Source organism: Typha latifolia, chromosome 3 (genome assembly GCF_019914945.1).
Source record: "Typha latifolia isolate L0001 chromosome 3, TyphaL0001v2, whole genome shotgun sequence".
Taxonomy (NCBI): domain Eukaryota; kingdom Viridiplantae; phylum Streptophyta; class Magnoliopsida; order Poales; family Typhaceae; genus Typha; species Typha latifolia.
The window spans coordinates 18,025,044-18,037,869 of record NC_133088.1 but is presented as its reverse complement, the minus strand read 5'-3'; the positions used below and the strand labels follow the sequence as shown (position 1 = coordinate 18,037,869).

At 36.7% G+C, this 12,826-nt stretch overlaps 2 protein-coding genes across 2 annotated transcripts; both read left to right on the top strand.

The window, feature by feature from the left end:
• The first annotated feature begins 2,636 nt into the window (after window positions 1–2,636).
• Window positions 2,637–7,274, top strand: LOC140783193 (UV-B-induced protein At3g17800, chloroplastic-like). The gene is made up of 3 exons (XM_073129972.1): window positions 2,637–2,936; window positions 4,751–5,031; window positions 6,267–7,274. Exons 1-3 carry the CDS (start codon window positions 2,793–2,795, stop codon window positions 7,066–7,068), a joined length of 1,227 nt encoding a protein of 408 aa, XP_072986073.1. The 5' UTR covers window positions 2,637–2,792; the 3' UTR covers window positions 7,069–7,274.
• A 2,540-nt stretch (window positions 7,275–9,814) lies between these two features.
• On the top strand, window positions 9,815–11,904 carry LOC140783261 (probable xyloglucan endotransglucosylase/hydrolase protein 30). The gene is made up of 4 exons (XM_073130079.1): window positions 9,815–10,197; window positions 10,300–10,400; window positions 10,808–11,016; window positions 11,113–11,904. The coding sequence occupies exons 1-4, from the start codon at window positions 9,987–9,989 to the stop codon at window positions 11,630–11,632; spliced, it is 1,041 nt and encodes a 346-aa protein (XP_072986180.1). The 5' UTR covers window positions 9,815–9,986; the 3' UTR covers window positions 11,633–11,904.
• Window positions 11,905–12,826: the final 922 nt, after the last annotated feature.

The following is a 12,826-nucleotide window of genomic DNA, read 5'->3' as shown; positions in this document are numbered from 1 at the left end:
ATCCACTATGAATGCATTTGACCGACCTGCTACACTTCAGCTACAATCATAACAACAAATTTTGAGACTATCAACCACTTGATAGGAAATTTGCTATCAAAAGTTCTATGTCTACTTGAGGATTAGTTGATTCCTCTTGTCTGTTGATACTAAGATGTTAATTTTTTAATTTGGAAAGTGGGATATAACTACTCAAATTGTGACATATAAATATCTTATCCAATGTCAGCTATAATATCATAGACAATAACTTATATTAAGATTACACAACCTTCTTCTAATCTTTCCATGAGGCCCTCTTGGCCTCTCATGTCCTCCTAATCAAATGGTGGGAATTAATTTGATTGGATTTGGTGGTTATTTTCAACAAATTGTTGTGAAGGATGAAATGGATTTGGTAAACAACCCATGCCATAATTTAGAGGATGTTTATTTAGATCCCAAAACTTTTTAATTATTTAAATGCAAAAGGCCCATAGAATGAATGAATGAAAGCAAGGGGAAAAAAAGTATAGATATTTAATTTAAGCATAAAACAAATTATCTTGAGAATTAAGAGGAGTAAATTATCCAATTATGAGACATACCTCAAGGAAAATTATGAGAAGCTCTAAGGGATTGAGTTTGGATTTATGAGGAGCATTTATATCCATACTACCTAGAGTATAAGTTTAAAGGTTTCATTAATTGGATATCTCACATACCACCAGTGTGATATATTCTCACACAAATTGCATGTTCCTACCTGTCATTCACCCAAAAGGCTTGCATAATAAATGGGTTTAAACTTAGGATTTTGTATTTATTTAATTATTTATTTTAAAAAGGAAAAAAATAATATCTACAAACTCTTGTATATGTGTACTCTTCTCATTGCCAAATTGGATCTTATAAGGTGATTCTCATAATTTGGTAGTTGGAGAGTAACATGACTTGAAGAAATGTACATAGATGGCAGTCTACATCATTGAATTTAATGAAGGTCAATAATAATAATTATTATGATTATAATTATAATTATAATTATAACTTGGTAGCTATAGGTTTTCATCTTGTGGCCCAAAACCCTATTTGGAGAGATAAGGTTTTGGATGAAGAAGATATTAAAGACAATTGTGTCAAACTTTCCAATCTCCTAGAAGACAAAATGGATTCCTTTTCTTCTCTTGACTCACTTCAATTCAAATCTTGCACTCCATTCCCAAATCCAAATATATTTTATTATATTTGGATTTAAATTCAGCATCAAATTTTTTTCTTAAAAATAAATAAATTAAATTCAGCACTATATGTTGATCAATTTTAATTATTATTATTAGGTGCATCCAATTAGTGGGCCTCTCCCCCCCTCCCCCTCTTTCTCAATTTGACTACAGGCATGCATTTAGATTGGAAAACTACATTGTTTCACACTTCTAAAGTGGACTAAGTCATACCAACTAATTGATCATTGAAAAAAAAAAACATTGACTATTATCTTTTCAAATTTACCGACATGCAAATAGATACATATTTATACTTTTTTTAGAGAAACACATAGAAATAGAAGGGGAGATAAAGATTAAAGTTCTGTTACAAGCCTCAACTTTTAGACATCCCAATCCTTTCTGAGCATATGGAAGCATAAGATGCATATTTATATTTCCGTTAGAAAGGCAAAAAAGAAGAGATATCAACCTCTTATTTTGTGGTCATGGAGTTCTCCACATCATATGAAATGTAGATTAATAATAATAATAAAAATAAAAAAATTAAGAAAGAAAAAACTAGGAGACCCACCAATCCTTTTTAATACATGCAAAGGAAAAGAGTTTGATTCCTATCAAGCCACTTTTATTCACCTTTTACCTTTCCCCAGCAGAGAAGATTCTTTGTGGAATTTGGAATTTGATCAGTTCACAACCACATCTTCTTCCTCTGTTGTTGGTCTTATTTTCTTTTCTGAAGCAAAGGAAAAATTACAATTTATGAGCTAATGATCTAAGTTCTCCACCCTACATCAAAGGAGAATTTAGGATGGATTGTGTTAGTAACTATAATAGTATTAGTTAGAAAAGTAGATTAGAGAGAAGTAGTTATTAGTAAAACTAATATTAAAATAAATTATTATTTGATTACACAAGAGCTAAAAAGTATACAATAAGTCCTTAGTAATAAGAAGGGATAATAATTCTTTGAGAAAAAAAAATATTTTAGTAAAATAATTACTTCACATAAACAAAGAACATAGAAGGATTTATCCACTACTCAAAAAGGTTCTCTACCTACACTGTTCAAAAAGTTGGTCTACCAAATTTAAAGAAGAATGGAAACATTGAATTATTTGCAAAGAGCTAAGTTAGGTGACTGTTGGTTTTACCTTGGAATCAAAGCTTATAATTTCTCTCTTTTTTTTTTTTGGGTTTGTTTAAAAAAAAGAAGAAGTTATTATTGATTTTTGGGACAAGTAGAGTTTGTTTGGTGAGAGTTAGGTAAGGCTTATACAACACTAAAGTTTGATGTACAAGTGTCACTTGGTTTTAAATTTAGAAAATAAAAGGCCCATTAAAAATTTTAAGGCCCGGCCCATTAGTAAACTTTGAAGTCTGGCCCATTAGTGATTATAAATTATTAATTTTTTTTTGCGAAATAAAAAATTTGGAAATGAAAATAAAAAAGCGAGATATTTTCTAACCTTAGAAATGGAAAGAAACCCACCTGATTCTCTCTCTCTCTCTCTCTCTCTCTCGCGTCTCCCCTAGAAGAATCCCCAATCGTACTACTCCACCAATCAGCAGTAGAATACGACCAGAATGCGCACGTGGGGCGTGGCGGCGGACGGGCCGTTGGTTCTCCCGTGCTCTTCGTACTCTGCCGCCGGGTTCAGGTCACCGCCGGTAGACCTAAAGCTCCTCCCTCACCTCTCTCCCGACACTAGGCATTCCTTCTCCGCCAAGGTGCGTGTTTTTGAAGTATAGGTTTGGTGGGAACGACTTCTGAGTACATAATTTTGAGATTTTTTTTATAGTTTTTCACGAGTATTGAGGAGAATTCCACAGTAGACTTTTGTGGGGTTCTTTCCCCCCCCCTTTAGATTAAACTCATTTGTTACTTTTGACAATTTCTTTTTGGATAGTGGTTGATTTCAGAATGTACACTTAATATCTATCCAGTGAAATAAAAAGATCTAATCTTGTCATAGGAATTTTAGACCATATTCACTCTAGAATGTTCACTCAGTGCTCTCTCATTCATCTTAACTTGAATGCATTCATCAGCATAAGAACATGCTACGAAAACCAATGGTAGCATGTTGGGGTACCTCAATTTACTATATCTTACGGGCTGTTTGGTTTCTTATATTCAGAAATACATGTGCATTAAGAAATACGTGTTTCTCTAGATCCAGCGAAACGAATAGATCTGTTTATTTGGTAAATAAGTATTTTGTTGTTGTATTTTATTATACTATTTTGACATTATAATCATAAATATTTGGTTGTATTTCTTAGAACCAAAAGATTGCAACTATATTTTTAACTAAAAGAAAATCAAATTTCAGTTGAAATGAGAGAAGAGAGATGGGTCATCTTAGGCTAGATGCAGTCTTTTGACATCCACTTGGATGCCAAAAAACTGCATATGAGTCTAACCAGTTTTTTAAATTTGATACACCAAACCAAATATTAGTGTTTTTGTTTAGACACTGTATTTATTAATACAGCATTTGTAAAAACATCCAACCAAGCAACCTCTTAGTAAATTCATAAACTACAGCAACAATGACACCGACGTCAAAGGGTTTGTCCCAGTTGACTGGAGTCATCTGCATGAACAAATTTTCTTATTGAGACGATATATCTTATAGCAATGCAATGCCAAGATGTTGAAGCTTTGCCACTTTGGTGCCTTTCCTAGTTCAGTCCCTTTCAATATTTTGAATCGGTAGCTTACTTTCAGAGGCTATGTTCATCTTTTTGTAGTTTGGTGGTTGGTTTACAACTTAATTTATTATCTAGAGCCAAAATACTTGGCATCATGGTATGAGACATTTGTGTCTGAGTGAATAGTTAATGAGAAGTGACTCGTAAAAATTAGAAGGGCAATTAGATGGAGATGCTATATCTACTACTTAAGCTTATAAGTTGAGGTCCATGAGGTTGCTCCACAGGTAACGTATCTTCTTTTGCTTGTTAAGTTGCTAGTTACCATATCTTAAGTCGTTGTTGGTTGGATGATGTAGGAGAGTTAGGTTCAGTATACCTGCCTTATGAATATGTCCTCCAAACAATGTAGGGAGATTGGTTACCTTCATTTCTGATCTTCCGAGTGATTATACGTATTATGTGCTGCTTAGAATATGTGTGGGTTGTTTGTGGCCATCCTATGTTGCATAAAAAGATGAAGAGTTTAAAAAACAAGATCGGGCTGATGAGACATAACCAACAAATATTAGATGCACTTTCTTGAGTTTCTTCTGTTCTGTTGTTGATGAATATCTATATTCAACTATTTTGCCAGACACTATACATATTATGCTTTTATTTTCTTCAGTTAAGTCATAAGTGGTTTTTCATGTAGTCGGAACTTGCTTATGCAGTTCCGCAAAATATCACATTTCTTTGTTAAATTTCTGCTTTTATGGTGCTGCTTTTCGGTGTTTCTATTATTGATGAGGGAGCTTATTTTATTTGCTTCCCTATCTTTTCCTTGGCCATGATCTGTTTCATTATTTTCAATAGATGAAACTGAACCATTTCGTGTTTTCTAGAGCTATCCTTTTACTGCCTGCCCAAGAATTGGATTCCGGATTGAGAATTACCGAGCAAGTAGCTTGAAGGTGAGAGCATTTGAGAATTCTGGTGAGGAGCAGACACCAATTGCTCCTCTTCAATTTGAATCTCCAACAGGACAGCTTCTGTCACAAATAATTCAATCACATCCGCACCTACTTCCAGCAACAATTGATCAGCAGCTTGAACGGCTTCAATCAGATAGAGATACTCAGAAGGAAGAAGCTTCACGTGCTTCTCCAGATGTTCTCCTTTACAGGTCATTGCCAAAGCTTTGATGGTATATTTTATTGCTTTAGCTGTTCAAAAGACAAGGTCTTCATGAACTTATCAGTAGTTGACTAGTCGTAATATCTGACTAAATACATTGAAAGAATGCTCTGGTACTCATAAAAGCCTTTTTCTATATCAGAAAATATTCCTTGGCCATTGGCTGGAAGAAAAATTAAATTTCCTATTTTTTCCTGCTTCCTAGTTATTATAAGCTCTTCTTCTGCAGGCAGAAAGAAATCATTTTCTTCATACTATTATGATTTCCTTTGACCTGATAATGTGTTGACATGTTTGATTTTCACGAGCTCCTGAACATAACTATATAATTCAATTGGGAAGGGACTGAATGCAAAGAGAATATAATATCTATATCAGTGATTGGAAGATCCTCTATCTCATTAGAACTCTTACTAAACTTATTAAGCGCACCTGAAAATTTACATTTTTGCTAATCGGTTCTTCGGAAATCAGAGTCAATGCAGAAAATGGAGGATTTAAGAACCTATAGGAGAATAGCGGAACTGAACTACAGATAAAACTTATTTTCTTCAACCCCTTACTCCCTGAAACGCACAATAAGACCATTGTGCAGACATACAAAGTCAGAACCTGGCACCTCTGTCTGTCTGATTTAATAGCTCTTCCAACAAGGATAGCACCTAAATGAGAAAAAAAAACAAGGACTTTTACTTATTTCTTTTATGTGCTATATGAACTGTCAAAATGTAGTGTACTCTGATGACTCACTACTGTTGTGCATATGAACACCATCAACTATAGAGAGCCTTAGCTGTAACTAGCAGAATTATTTGATCTCAGATCTCACTAGGTATGATTATTTCTTTAATTGCATATAAAAATTGAAGTCAAATGCTTTAAACCTGCAAGCAGGAGTCCATTGTTTCTTGGAAACAGAGGTACTGTGTTTAGCTGATCAAATATACAAACTGATGGCATTGAAAACATTTCTGAAATTGAAGTACCCTTTTTTATCTGGGATTGATTTATCTTGTGATAATTGCACCAGTCCGCTAGATAATTCCAGTTCAGTGAGTAGCAGCAGTAGTAGCCTTACTTGTATCAGTTATGTTTGGATTATAGAAATAATCATATATCCTTGTCACGGAAGTATTGTGCTTCTACATTCTGAAACAAGTTGTGGAATTTCAGTATCTTTCGACATGGCATAATTGTTATTAATAATCTAATTGCTAACTGTAGGAGGATTGCAGAAGTTAAAGATAAGGAAAGGCAGAGGGCTATAGAGGAGATCATATACTGCTTGATTGTACAGAAATTTATGGAGAATGGCATCTCAATGATCCCTGCGATATCACCAACATCGGACCCTATTAGCCAGATCGACTCGTGGCCTAACCAAGAAGAGAAGCTGGAAAGCATACACTCTCCTGATGCTATGGAAATGATACAAAGCCATCTGAGTCTTATTCTTGGAGAAAGGTTTGTTGGCCCTCTGAATACGATTGTCCAGATCAGTAAATTGAAGCTTGGGAAGCTTTATGCTGCCTCCATCATGTATGGGTATTTTCTTAAAAGAGTAGATGAGCGATACCAACTAGAGAGAAGTATGAAAACTCTTCCCACAAGCACCAAGGAGCAGCGAATATTTGATGACTTGAAGCCTAACCCATTCTGGGACTTAGAATCCATGGTACAAATTTCACCAGATTATGATGATAGTTCTGATGGCGATGATGAAGATTCCAAGTCTTACAAATTGAGGTCTTATGTGATGTATTTAGATGCGGAGACGTTGCAAAAATATGCGACCATAAGATCCAAGGAAGCTATCTCATTGATTGAAAAGCAAACACAGGCCTTGTTCGGGAGGCCCGACATAAGAATAGCAGAAGATGGCTCTCTTGATACTGCCAACGATGAAGTGGTGGCGGTAACATTCTCTGGGCTGACTATGCTGGTTTTGGAGGCAGTTGCTTTTGGATCATTTCTATGGGAAGCCGAGGGCTATGTTGAATCAAAATATCACTTTGTTAAAATTTGAAGCCTGAACTTCCCAATTTGATGATTCAGTCAGCAGAAAGATTACTGTATATTTCATCAGATTGGATTTAACTCAGGCACCTTTGATATTAGCCCAAAGGCGAGTCGTAAAAAGAAGAAAGCTCAGGCTAATTTGAAATTGCAATGCCAAAACATTTTCAGCTAAATACAATGGTATGCATATCCATCTCCTGAATTATAGAATAAGCACTACTACTTAAATCTAATTGTCATTTAGCATGTGAAGTCATTCCTACAAAATTTTTGGTGTCCTTTTACTGCTATCTATCCTGATATCCATAGTTTGCTTGCACTCCATTATATCTACCTAGTATCATCAGCTATATGAAATCAGGAATGCACTGTGGACCTGAACCTAGTGATCCTTTCATTACTTTTTTGAGTTATTTCCACTAATAACTCACATAGAGACTAATGAATGGGTTTCATAATTCAATCGCTATGAGCTCAATGCAGTCCTCCTATTTGACCAATTTGGTACAGCTCACCCCACCAGAGGACTTTCTCCATCATCCTCTTCTCTTTACGTTCAGACACAACATAACAACAGGCTGGCCGAATGCCAAGTCTACTCTCCATTGCATGTGGACAGATAGTTGTTGAATCACCCAACATTACCTATGCAACCATTAATGCTTTGAGTATTCTACTGCAAGCTTCATTCCTTTCTAGAATACTAGAAAATTAAAACCATCGTTAAGTTAGGTAACCTCTAGGAGAAGATGCCAAATTAACATAGGAAGGGCAATCAAGTGCTGAGTTTCATATCATCACATACATCGGTATTTAGTAGGACATCATTTAAATTTTTATACTCTCGATATAGGAAAGGTAGAAAAGTAATTGTGCATGCTCGATAGAATTTTTAAAATTTTGGATACTTTGTTGTCAACTAATAATAATGCTAGATATGCGGGTATTGTCATGTGCTATGCCAAGTGCCTATGAACATTTGGTCAACCTCCTCTTCTCCTCCTCAAAAGCAAAGAGGATAAGAATAAGAAGTTTCTGAAAACTAAAGCTTTAGATTCTTACCAACGTATTCATTGCCTCTGAGTGAATCTTGAAGTAGATCGGACGGCATGGGACATGCCATATCTATATAATTTAATCCTTGCTGGCTACTCCATGTCATCAGTTTTGGCAGCTGACAGTGAATAATGGACCCACTCATCGATAAAACTTTTAGTTCGGTGGCAAGGACCCATCGATGCGTTGGGTACACCAAAACACTAACAAAGACATCAATAACTCTTTAATTCTTGGTATACTAATGCCTCCTTAGTTATGTGTGCAAAAGATCATCTTTATATTCACCATATTTATCCTTAAATATAAGTTAATTACAGTTACAAAAATAAGGGACGAACCCGATGACATTATTTAAAAGAGGAGCTTGCAATAATTTGGTCGGGCTTAGTTGTTTGGAATCTTCGAACTATATATTTCTATTCGATTGGCCTCTTTTAGCTCATACAACCACTTGCATATATATAAATATATATAATATGCCTCCATTCTTTCCACTACTTATCCTAAAGAGATTAAGAGCAAAAGGTATCTATCCATCTATGGCCCCTCTCTTCTATGCTTCGTTGTAACAGCAGTGAGACGTCTCATTCGTTTAGTAGTAATAGCATGAAGACGAGGAGGGGTACAGTGTATACATTTCACGAGATTTTATTCTTATAAAAAAAAAATCTATACGTACCAAAATATTATTATTATTATTATTATTATTATTTGATGGGAACCAGTGGAAATTAACAAATTAATCAAAAATAATATTAGTTACCTAGCTTGTCTTGTGAAATAAGTTGGACGTACGTAACATTAATGTGACCTGCCATCCTCCTTTGAAAACGAATTTTGCAATGTGGTAACGTATGGTTCTCATACATATATATTATATAGTTTTATTTATATAGAGAGAGATGGTCAAATGGTTGGTCGGTTTTAGAAGCAGTGGCAGAAACATACATATATATATACCAAAGTTTGATTTAGACTTAGAATTCTTTTTTACGATTTTTATTGGTAGAGTGTACATTGGAAGTTGCTTGCTTGACTTACGAATTTTATTTATTTATTTTGTGTACACAAACATGGTCTTTGCAATTAAAACTTATGTGTTACTTTGTTCTTTATATATTGTATCAAATTAATGTAGAAAAAGATTGAGGTAGAAGCTTAGGTTTAGCAATACCTTTCAAGAATCGTCGTAAAAGATTTTAATTGTCGGTTTACCATCTAAATCACAATCTAATCGCGTCACTAATGAAGGCAAATAAAGAGAAACGAAACCCAAACTAACAATTAATACGAATATTAATGGAATCGTCCGCCGCCGTCATTGTCGGACGCGGTCTTCGGTTATATAATTACAAGCGTCGGAAGGAGAAACTTTCTCCGGTAGAATGACAATTCCACCCTCCTCCCTTCACATAACTACGCCGAAAGGGAGGGGAGGGGAGGGGAGGGGAGGGGAGGGGTAAAGTGGGCATAAAAATCTAGTCAAAATTGGACGCTTCGCCATAATTTCCACGCGCAAAGCTTTCGAGGATCGAACGGCCGGGATGAGCTAATCCGAGTGGAGTGGCAATTGCGTAAATATATGAACAAAAGGGTGGTGTCGTTCATTTCACCGAATCTATGGAATATTAGATGACAGATCACCCGTTCCTATCATGCATCAATTTCCACCCTCTCTTCTCCAAAACCTTTCCATCTTCTTAAATCCTAAATCTCCTCCTCCTTCTCCTTCTCCTCTCCTTTATAAAGCAAACCAAGATTGAGATATCGACATATACAATAGAGATATATATATATATATATATATATATAGAGAGAGAGAGAGAGAGAGAGAGAGAGAGAGAGAGAGAACTAGTGCAAGAAAGAATGGAAAAAAAAAGGGTTAACCAATCGATGGCCAATTCCTTGATGTTCTTGGCGGCGGCGCTGCTGCTCGTGGCCGCCTTCTCCTCGGCGGTGGCTTTCGACGTGCCGACGTTGACGTTCGACGAGGGCTACTCGCCGCTCTTCGGCGACGGCAACCTCGTTCGCTCGCCGGATGGAAGGACTGTCAGACTCGTGCTCAATCGCTATTCAGGTACTAGCTAATTTGTGAAGATAAGTTTATTAAGATTATAAAACAAATAGTTATCTGGGAAATATTTCATGTGTTTTAAAATAAAAATAAAAATTTACATAGGTTCGGGATTCATATCATCGGATTCATACCACCATGGCTTCTTCAGCGCGTCCATAAAGTTGCCGTCGTCCAACACCGCCGGCGTCGTCGTCGCCTTCTACGTAAGACTAATTCGATTCCACCTCACTGTCAATTTCTCTCGCATTATTGTTGTTCATGTAAATTAGAAAGGAGGACCGGGTTGTTTTAGTCATTTCAAATGTTTAAGGAAGCAAGAATAGCTAACGCTTCCATCGATATTTAATGCCAACTAATTATTCCAAGATAGTTTGGTATAACAGGCTTTTGCATTAAAGAAGCTTTAGGTGGAAGTATTAACGCGTTATATATAAATATATATGCTTGTTTCCATATATATGAAGTAGAGATCTCCAAAGTTCACATGGGTATGGTATATATATTTAATGCAATGCAATGTGATGTGTTAATTAATTATATAATTGGGTCAAACCACATGATTGAGTATTTTTTTTTAATTATTATGTGATGGTTAATTGGATGATTGCAGTTATCCAATGGGGATGTGTTTGAGAAGACACACGATGAGTTGGACTTCGAGTTCTTGGGGAATACGAGAGGAAAAGATTGGAGAATTCAAACGAATGTGTATGGCAATGGCAGCACTAGCAGAGGAAGGGAGGAGAGATACCTCCTTCCCTTTGATCCCACTGAGGACTTTCATACCTACTCTATTCTCTGGACTGCCAATTATATCATGTACGTATATATATATATATATATATATATTTATTTATTTAGAGCTCTCTCAATTAATTCTTTAATAGAGTTGATTGAATTGATTGTTGTTTGTAGATTTTACATTGACGACATTCCAATAAGAGAAGTCGTTAGAACGGCGGGAATGGGCGCCGACTACCCGTCGAAGCCCATGTACCTCTACGCCACCATCTGGGACGGCTCGGCGTGGGCCACAGACGGCGGGAAGGTTAAGATCAACTACAAGTACTCGCCGTTCACGTCTGAGTTTTCCGACCTCGTGCTCCGAGGCTGCCGGGCCAACGCCATCGACATGCCGACGACTATGGAGCACTGCGCCGAGTCTGAGTTTGAGCTGATGACGGCAGACTACGCCTTGATGACCTCGAAGAAGCGCGCCGCCATGCGACGGTTCCGCGAGCGGTACTTGACGTACACCGTATGCTACGACGCCGTCCGGTATGCCACCGTATTCCCGGAGTGCGACAACTCGCCGTCGGAGCAGGAGAGATTCTGGCAGTGGGGTGAATCCAAGTACGTCACTCCGCGCCGCCGGTCCAAGCGCCGGAGCCGGGTGGCCGGCTCTAAGCCTCGGGGTGGAGTGTTGATGGTTTAGTTGGTCAATGGAACACTCTTACTTGTTTCAATTAGCTATATATATATATATTGAGATGAAAGGAAGGTGCATGTGAGTAGAAAAACTTTTTTTTTTTTTTGGTCTTAATTTGTGCAGTTATATGGGTTCAAATATTTATTGATTCTTTTGGGGTAAAAAGAGTGGGGAGTAATGTGTTTTGTCAATGTAAAGTGGGTGGTTGGTTCATAGTTTTTGGTCTGTTTCAGGTGAGATTTGTTATATAAATAAATAAGATTTAGTATATCTGTTGACATGGGTGTGATAAGTATTTGGTGGAAGGTGCTAAGAAACGGATTGCTTTTTTGTTTGATCTCCCCCACCCCCCCCCCAAAAAAATGATAGCTTGGAGTTGCAAGAGCCTTCACTACTTATCAACCACGCAAAGATTAATGTACCAATAGGAAAAAAAAGGGAAGAGTAAAAGATGCCCTCCTTTTGCGTCCACTGTACTGTTTAATTATTGTACTAATTTCATTAGGGATCTCCAGTGGGAAAACGATGCAACAAGGAATAGCAAATGGTCTCAAATAAAAGAAACGTTTGTAAGTAGGGAGTATAATTTCCCACACTCGAGCTATTCTCGTTCATTGATGGATTTGGAGGGTGGGTGGGTGAAAGGAGAAAGTGGACCACTTGGTAAGTCGCACATTGGCTGATAAATTTCATGTATTTTATGCTTTCCTACCTTTTAAAATGTTTGATTTTTGGTGGTGGTTAGTGGTTGAGCTGTGCCAACTAAAAATAGGACCGGAGCAAAAATCTTTGGCTACTTTTTTGCACCAAAGACTGTTTCTAAGATGTATTGGGTGCAGTTATTTAGTCATCTTCTCTCCTTTGTTTCATTTTTTGGACTATTGGGTTTGGGCACCTAATCCGCAAGGCGTGTTACTCCTACCTCCATTTTCAAGTTCTTGACTAATCAAAGTCATTCGGTCATATTTATCTAGAAAGTTTGGCATATGGAGATTAAATATAGCCCCAAAAATTAAAATTTTTATTTGGAAAGTTATGTGGGGCCGACTACCAATAGGGCTTGGCTAAATTCTATTGGCTTGCTCTTGATGACATATCTAAAACCATTCCTCACGTTTTTATCCAATGTCTCAAAATTCATTTGGTGCATTAGATCAATAGATTAATGGTGATTGGATTCTTAAGGGGGCCTTCTTACAC